Below are 8319 nucleotides of genomic sequence, written 5' to 3' on the forward strand. Positions count from 1 at the left end.
GGATGGTCACCTTTCCCTTGGACTCAGGACTTGCTGGTACTTGGCCACTGCTGCTCTGTGCACCACAGAAGTACGATGTGCATATTTCTTTGCCATGCCTCTAAGTTGCTTCCTCCTTTTAGTATCAGTATATCTTGCACAATGTCTGCTAGGAGGCTTCTTGGGGGCAGTAAGAGATGATGGCTGCAACAGGTGTGAGGTGGAATTGGACTGAGGGAGGGGTGGTGTGCTGGGCACTGCAGCAGGTTCATGTGAGAGGTTCACACTGAAATGGCCCTAAAAAAGGTCATGCACTATCTCCTCATGAATATTTAAAAACTCAGTTGCCACATTGACTCTTATATAAAATCCCTTTTCATGAGTCTTGTACTGTCTTTCTTCAACTGTCTGCACTTTCCTTTACCTGATTTTTACCGCAGAACACAGATTTCCAAAGCTGACCAATCAGCGGGGCGGGGTGAGCAGGCAGGAGCCTGCCAGCCACACAGGAAAGCCAGGCCCCACAGGGAGATTGGCAACCCTAGAGGGGAAGACTGAGAGGGAGGTGTATTTTTACCTCAGGACACATTCAATGACTCCCAATAGCATCTGTATACTCTTTAGAATGTTGGGGAGATGACCAATCAGGCCCCATATGCAAATGACCTCAGACAAGAGTGGCAGTTGGTGGGGTGGGGGAGGAGCACCCTGCCAGTCACACAAGGAAGCTGTATCCTTATGGGAACATATATTTCACCCCTTTTCACCCCCTTAGAGGATGAATTTCTTAAAATCCCTTCTTAGTGAGCCTCTACATCACAAAAGAATCATTCTGCCCAAATTTCATGATTCTAGGTCCAGGGGTTTGGGCTGGGCATTGATGAGTCCATCAGGACACTTGTCTTTATATATATACTAGCTTGATGCCCATGCTTCGCTATGATATTTAACTGTTTTAAATCCAGTTATAATATTTACGGGTATGTAATATTTTTTGGTTTGCGGGAAGATGGGGGTTGAGTTGGCGTTGTAGTATAATAGCATAGTACCCAACCTTCACAAAAGTGTTTGAATAAAGCAAAGCATGATAATGCCAAAAACTGATGAAGTGAATTTCGAAATGTAACATTTATTTAAGAGATTTTAAAAGGAAAAGATTGTAGTGCAATAAAGTGAAAAATATGTACAACATTTTTTTTTCCTACTGAAGGACCTCTTTGTAGACCTTATTGATGATTTTCCCTTCAGGATCACCAGGCTGCTGGGTGAGCTCACTCTGGAGCAGGCCACATAGAACTGCCCATGTGAGAAGCAGTTCTCCCTCAAGTCAATTCCTGCCACCTTTAGTATCTGCCCCTGGGACTTGTTGATCGCCATAGCAAAGCAGACCTTGAGGGGGAACTGCAGTCTCTTGAATTTGGTTATCTGATTGTATGAATGGTATGAGTGATATGAACACCAACTCCCCCTGAGCACTGCTGGTGAACAATGTTCCTATGGAGGGCTTTCAAGACCGCATAAGCAAATGACCTCAGGGCAGAGTGGCTGAGGGCCAAGCTACAAGTGACGAATGACACTTGAACAGCAAGTGTATTTCTCCCTGTTCACTTGCCCTCCACTCAATCCACTTGCCATTCAAGTGCCATTTGTCACTTGTAGCTTGGCCCTGAGTTGTCAGTTGTCAGGGGGAGGTGGATGAGCAGCCTCCCAGCCACACAGGGAAGCTGTATCCATATGGAAAAACACCCTTGACCCCTTTTTACCCCCATAGGGGGCAAATTTCTTAAAATCCCTTCTTAGTGAGCCTCTACATCACAAAAGGAATGTCTTCCCCAAATTTCACACTTCTAGGTCCAGGAGTTTGGGCTGGGTGTTGATGAGTCAGTCAGGATACTTGTCTTTATAAAGATAGATAGATTGGGATATATACACTAAGCTCATGGGGATATATATTAATCATGTGGGCACCACTGGGTGGTGGGCGCAACTTTGAACGTCTGTCACAAGAGGGGGAGCCAACCAAATTGGCTGCCACAAAAGGTGGAACCCACCACAAAATATCAGGGAGTGAGGCCATTGATAATTCTAATAGTAACTCTTCACTATTTCAGGTAAAAGCTGTTTAACAGAATATCTTTTAAAATGAAAATATTGTTTTAACGCTTCTATTGTTTTTGCATAGACACAGCTTTTCTTCAGTGATATATTGCAATTCTTTGAGCTGTGATGACAGATGCTGCCAAAAAAATTCTGAAAAGTAAGCACAGCCAATCAGCTCTCTGGTGCCTAATAAGAAGCCCTGCTGGGCAAACACTCCATATGGCCCCACTCACTTTCTAAAAACAGTTGGCAGGTAGTAAGAAAGATGTCCACAGGCACCATGGCACCCATGGGCACCACAATGGGTAACCCTCTACTAAACTGTATTTCTTGATGAAAGAGCTATAATGTTGGATTTGGACTGAGGAAAGATCTGATTTCAAATCTTAATGTGAAGATGAATTTGAGCATGTGAGACTGAACTGGTCATTCACTCTCATCGTAAACTTTCTTACAGGTTTAATTGTTAGGATAAAGTGAAGGAGGCAGATAAGACATGAAGGTGCTCTAGACTCCTGGGAGGAAATGTGGGACAGAAAAAGAATAGATCTATAAGACTCAAGGTGGTATACAACATAGAAACACTGAAATAAGTTTCCAAAAGTATCCCAAAACCATAACATCACATCAGCGGGAGCAACACCAAACTTTTACGAATGCTCAAAGGCATACTTCAATAGGGCACTTCTGCAAACCCCTTCAAGGTCTACTATAAGAAAAGCAGCCTGTACTTGCTCTGGAAGCCCTGCCAGATGTATGAAGAAGGGTGTTCTTGAAACGTTCCGTTCAACCCTCTTCTTCTTCTTCTTTTTTTTACTTTGTTGTGAAGAAGTACTCTGGCTTTGGATTTTTAAAAAGAGTTTTCAAAATATCTGAGATATATGCAGAGACAGCCAGGAAGCCAGGAAGAAAGCAATTGCAAAACCAGTCCACTTTAAGCAGCAAATACACTTGGGTTTCCAGAGAAAGGAAAGGTCTTATTTTATTTTGAAGAGGTCTGTTTGGCAAGTGCTAGAGATCTGAGAAATATTTCTTTTTAAAAAATGGTAACATTGATAAGCGTTTTCAAGGAGTTCTGTATACAGTCAGAGAAGTCAAATATTACTAATGAGCTTCAATTTCATAGATTGGGGTTAGATTGAGGTTTCCAGGGCAACAGCAGGAGTTCAGACAGAGTTCAGGCAGTCCCTGCCTCCAGTTGCCAAGGGAATTGATCGCAGGTGCCAGACTGTCTGGCTTGACGAACAGCAACGAACGAGGTTTGCAATGACCACCTGTTCGTTTAAAATGGGGCCTCATGAACAGCTTGTTCGCAAACAGCAAATTGAGCTGTCCGTGGTTTTTTTCAGTTCGTATTGCTGTTTGTGCCCATTTCTACTCCTGACAGACCTCAATTCCTCACCAATGGTGATACACCAAGGATGGTCACTGGCCGCTCATTTCCCCCAACTTCTAACCTGTCATTACTTTCTTTCAGGATTGGCTGATCTGTCTTCTTGGAAATGCAATTGTCAGACCACTGGGCACCTGAGGCCTAGAGGGGAAAAGGTAGAACATGGACTCTATCCTAAGTATGCCAGCAGCCCTGTAAGGGGGCAGAGAGGAGCAGCCTGAGTTTGGTAAGGGCATGACAGGAGCATGGAAGGAGGAAAAGACCTACTAAAGGGGAAAGTTTCCTTGATAAGGCAAAAACACCTATTATTCATGTATGCATCAAGGGAAATGAAGATTTTTCAAACTATTTCAGATTCTTTCAAAAAATGCCTATTCAAAACCTGAGTATTTAATATATCCAGATTTGAATGTAATTAGACACATTAACAATCTGAGTTTTAGTTCATATCCTGTGGAATTTATTTCTCAAGACATCTCTCACCTCTTTGTTTCTTAGTGTGTAGATGAAAGGATTCATCACTGGAACCACAATCAGATTGAAGATGCTCACTATTTTGTTCACTTCTAATGCTGTTTGTTTAGAAGGCTTGACAAAAAGAAAGACAGTGGAACCATACCAGATAATCACAACAGCAAAATGGGAGGAACATGTGGAAAAAGCCTTCTTCCGCCCTTCAGTGGAAGGGATGCGTACAATGGTGGAAATAATGAACACATAGGAAAGTAAAGTTACCACACATGACCCTATGATGACAAATATGGCTGTGACAAAAACTGTCTTCTCAAGGAAAGAAGTGTTAGTGCAGGAGAGAACTACCCAGTTATCAATGTTACAAAAGAAGTTGTTGATCACATTGGACCCACAGAAGGACAACCTGGTGATTAGGTAGGATGGAAACATAACAACAAGAAATCCACCCAGCCAAGCACCACCTGCCAACTTCCCAGAGAGGCTCATGTCCATAATGGTGTGGTAGTGTAGAGGGTAACATATGGCTAAGTATCGGTCATAAGCCATGACAGCAAGCAGAATGTGTTCGGTACATCCAAAAGACAAAATGAAATACATTTGGAGTAAGCAGCCAGCAAAAGAGATGCTTCTGCTCCGCCCCAGAAAGATGGCAAGGATCTTAGGGACGGAGGCCGTTGTGTACCATACCTCCAGGAAAGAGAGATTGCAGAGGAAGAAATACATGGGGCTGTGGAGGCGGCGGTTAGTTGTCACTAGGATGATGATGGATGCATTTCCCAAAACTGTCAAGGTGTACATTATTAAAAAGAACATGAACATTAACATCTGAACACGGGGAGAGCCAGGGAATCCAAGAAGAATGAATTCCGTCACTCTTGTTTCATTGTTTTTTTCTTGATCTTGGTCTGCCATTTGTCCTCCTTTATCTGCTGGAACAATTAAAAATGTAACAGTCTCTTCAATAAAACAATTATTCTTTTTCCTTTAGGAAACTAAATGAATCCAATAATCTACACATGCTTAATTCCTTAAGGTGACAAAATGCCTCTGAAGAAGACAAGATAAAAAAGTATTTACTGATTTCATCAAAAAGGTAGTTGGAATAGCATTGTAAGGATAACTTGATAAAAGAATGCAAGATGAGGTAGATCAGTGATTCCAGATAACTCATACAATTACTGTATTGCCTGTTTCATGTTGGAAGGTGGGATCCAACGAGCTATTCTGCTGGTGAAAAAAGGAAGATGGTCCTTTTTATCACCTACAAAGACAATGGGGGATCATGGGACCTGCATGGACAAAAGTCATGTGGGATAGGGGCTGCAATACTGATGGGAACTGAGCAAGATTGAGAGAAAATGCTAGCTAGATCCAACCCACAGTTTGGATGGTTCACCATAAAATGCGGCCCTTTCCTGGCACGCAGCAATGCTGCTGGGCCAGGGGCCGCTTATTGCCACTTCGGAGGAGGGAGGCAGCAGCACCTCCCACTTCCTAATTTGGGTGGCTGGGAGGGCGGAACAAAGGCTTGGGCGGCCGCTCTGCCCTTCCCAGCATCATTGCTGCAGAGTCGCTCAGCAGAGAAGGACGTCTCTCAGCCGAGCAACCGGGTGGAGTGGAGCGGGCCTGGGAGGCTCCCCGCTTGCGTGGCTCGGAAGACAGCAGAGGGAACGCTTCTCTGGCTCAGCTTGAGAGCACTGCAAGCCGAGGCGGAGGCGGAGGCGGAGGCTTCTGCCGGCCTTGGCAGTGAGTGCAGCTAGGCGACTGTGTTGGCGGGGCTCTTGCGGGCTAGGCGGTGTGCCTCTGCCTGCATTGTAGCGGCTCGCGCCCACTTCTCCTGTTGCTCTCCCCCCTTTTTTCGGGCCTCAGCATCTGGGGTGGGGTGGGAAGAGGCAATGCGTGCCTCCGTGTGCCTTGCCTCAGTGTTTGGGGGGGGGGAGAAAGGGCATCGACTGCCTCACTTACGAGCATGGCGGTGCTGATGCGGCTTGTCCCCTTTCTATTTTGCTGCATGCCGTTTTAGGCCTCAGCGGCTGGGGAAAAGGGGATCATGTGACGCGGAGCTGCGTGGTGTCTTGGCCTGTTAGGCCTGTGGCGTACTCGAGTTGTTCTGCCTGAGGGTGGTGCAGCTTATGCTGAGTATAATCCCTCTCCCTTCCTCATTTTAGGGTATGTTTGTGAGAGGCTGAATAGCTGGCAACTGGTGTGCAGCATTAGCAACCCTCCATTTTAAGTGCGGCTGGCTCAGCCTGGTTCACTTTGGGGGTGAGTGGGAGGGGGAGCCATAGCAGGCTTTTGCCTGGTTGCCTCTCCTGCTGCTGGGGCGCACTGCTGGCAAATGGATTAGTCTTTCATTGGTGGGTCCCAGCTGCTGCTGGGTGTTCATTTCTGATAATGGCCATCTTGTTTCCTGCGGCAGTGTTGTTGAGTGGTTAGGTTGCACGTCAGCATTCAGTAGGTCACTGTGGCCTTGGTTTCTGCCTGCCCCCTGTTTTTGACCTTGCTGTGGTGATAATTCAAAGCTTGGCATATAAGGGGCTTTGTTCAGGTTCAATAAGTCATAAATAGGAAGCAGTTTAGATAAAGCACAATAAAAGAAGAATACAATGCCTCCCAAAAAGGGTGGTGGTGCCTCTAAGGGCAAGCAGCCTGTGAGGAAGGCTCCCTCTAAGCGGCCACCCCCAGCTGTTCCCTCTTCTGATGAGGAGCAATCCAGTGGTCAGTAGGACATCTTGAAACGTTTGGTGGCTCGGGAACAAGCCAAAGGGAACTTGGGTGCAGCTAAGCAGGGGGCAAGTGCAACTAGGCCAATTCGTCGGGCCACCAGGGATGCTATTGACCATGATATTTTGTGCCGTTTGTCTGCTTTGGAAGGTGCGGCTGGATCTTCGGCATCTGGAAGTGGCAGCGGTCAGTTGACAGCAGTTGCAGAGCTACAAGAGCCAGTGGTTGATCTGGAACAGGAGTGGCCAGAGGACTCGCCTCCAATAGCGGTGGCTGTTGAGCCGGTGGATGCTGGTGGTAAGGAGATGTCAGCACAATTTGACTATCCTTGGCCTTGGGGCCCTTAGGGACAAAGAGCTACTGGAGTGGCATCAGGGCTGTCTTGGGGGGCGCACTCAAACCAGGTATCCTCTGCATCAGGTGGGGGTCAGGCCTCATGGCCCAGCCAGGGTTCTGTGGCAGCCACTCATCAGCAGCACCCTGTAACTCCCCCAGCTTGGGGGGGTTCTGGGACGCCAGCATACATGGGCTTGCCATTTGGTTGGCCTGGTTGTCCTGCTGGCCCTTGGGGCACGTATCCTTATTCTTCCCTTGCTTATGGACAGGTTCCTTTTAATGCCATGCCATTTGGGGACACGGCTTTACCCTTGGGGGACCATTTGACCCAGGCAACTAGGGACAAAATCCTGTGTGGGGAGTATGCTAATTTCTTTTCCCTTCTCTACCGAGAGCTAGAGAAGAAGGACAAAGACGACATGGACGACAGGGATAAGGAGCGTTTGAAGAGGAGGCGGGTCGAGAGGACATGGAATCATTGGCTACCCAGCTTCTTGATATATGCTGGGGTTGTAGCCAGGGTGCAGCCCAATCGGGCTGCGTCGTTGTTCCAGTACCTGGATATAATACTGAAGGGCTACATGGGCTTCTCTGGTGCTGCATGGATGCAGTATGACGAGGAGTTCTGGATGTGGGCAGCTATGAACCCTGGATGCGGGCCTCTGACTTAGTGCGGGATCTTACCTTTTTGGAGTTTTTCCCTCTCTTGGTGGCTGTCCACTTGTGGGGTGAGGAGCTGGCCAACCACTCTGTCCACTTCTGGTGTGACAATCAGGCAGTGGTGCATGTGGTCAACTCCTTAACTTCCAGATCCCCTAGGTTTATGAGGTTGGTCAGGCCATTCACATTGCTGTACCTCCGGTGGAATATAGTGTTTAGGGCCAAACACGTTCCTGGGATTAACAACGGTGTGGCAGACGCTTTGTCTCGCCAACAGATGGAGCATTTTTGGCTGCTTGCACCAGAGGCCGATCGGCAACCAGCACTGATGCCAGCAGAGCTGTGGCGGCTTGGGAGGCCGAAGCGTGTCGGGCCATCCAGCTAGCCATCGCACTCAGTACTCAGAGAGCTTATATAAGAGTGGTAGGCCAGCTGGCAGAGTTCAGGGGGGAAGACGGAATTGGTAATATTTGGCCTTAATGGCCAGTGACTTGAAATTCGAAAGGGATGTGGTGTCTCTTATGATTCGTTGGTCTAAGACGGACCAGAAGCATAGGGGGGTGAGCATTTGGTTAGGGACTTGTACTGATGCAGAGTTGTGTCCTGTTAGGGCCTTGAAGAAATATTGACGAGTGAGGGGAGGGGAGCAGGGC

General features: G+C 47.2%; 1 protein-coding gene across 1 annotated transcript; it reads right to left on the reverse strand.

The window, feature by feature from the left end:
* Positions 1–3916: 3916 nt before the first annotated feature.
* On the reverse strand, positions 3917–4858 carry LOC129340598 (olfactory receptor 6F1-like). Its single transcript, XM_054995473.1, has one exon. The coding sequence runs from the start codon at positions 4856–4858 to the stop codon at positions 3917–3919; it is 942 nt and encodes a 313-aa protein (XP_054851448.1).
* Positions 4859–8319: the final 3461 nt, after the last annotated feature.

This window comes from Eublepharis macularius, chromosome 12 (assembly GCF_028583425.1).
Source record: "Eublepharis macularius isolate TG4126 chromosome 12, MPM_Emac_v1.0, whole genome shotgun sequence".
NCBI classification, from domain to species: Eukaryota; Metazoa; Chordata; class Lepidosauria; order Squamata; family Eublepharidae; genus Eublepharis; species Eublepharis macularius.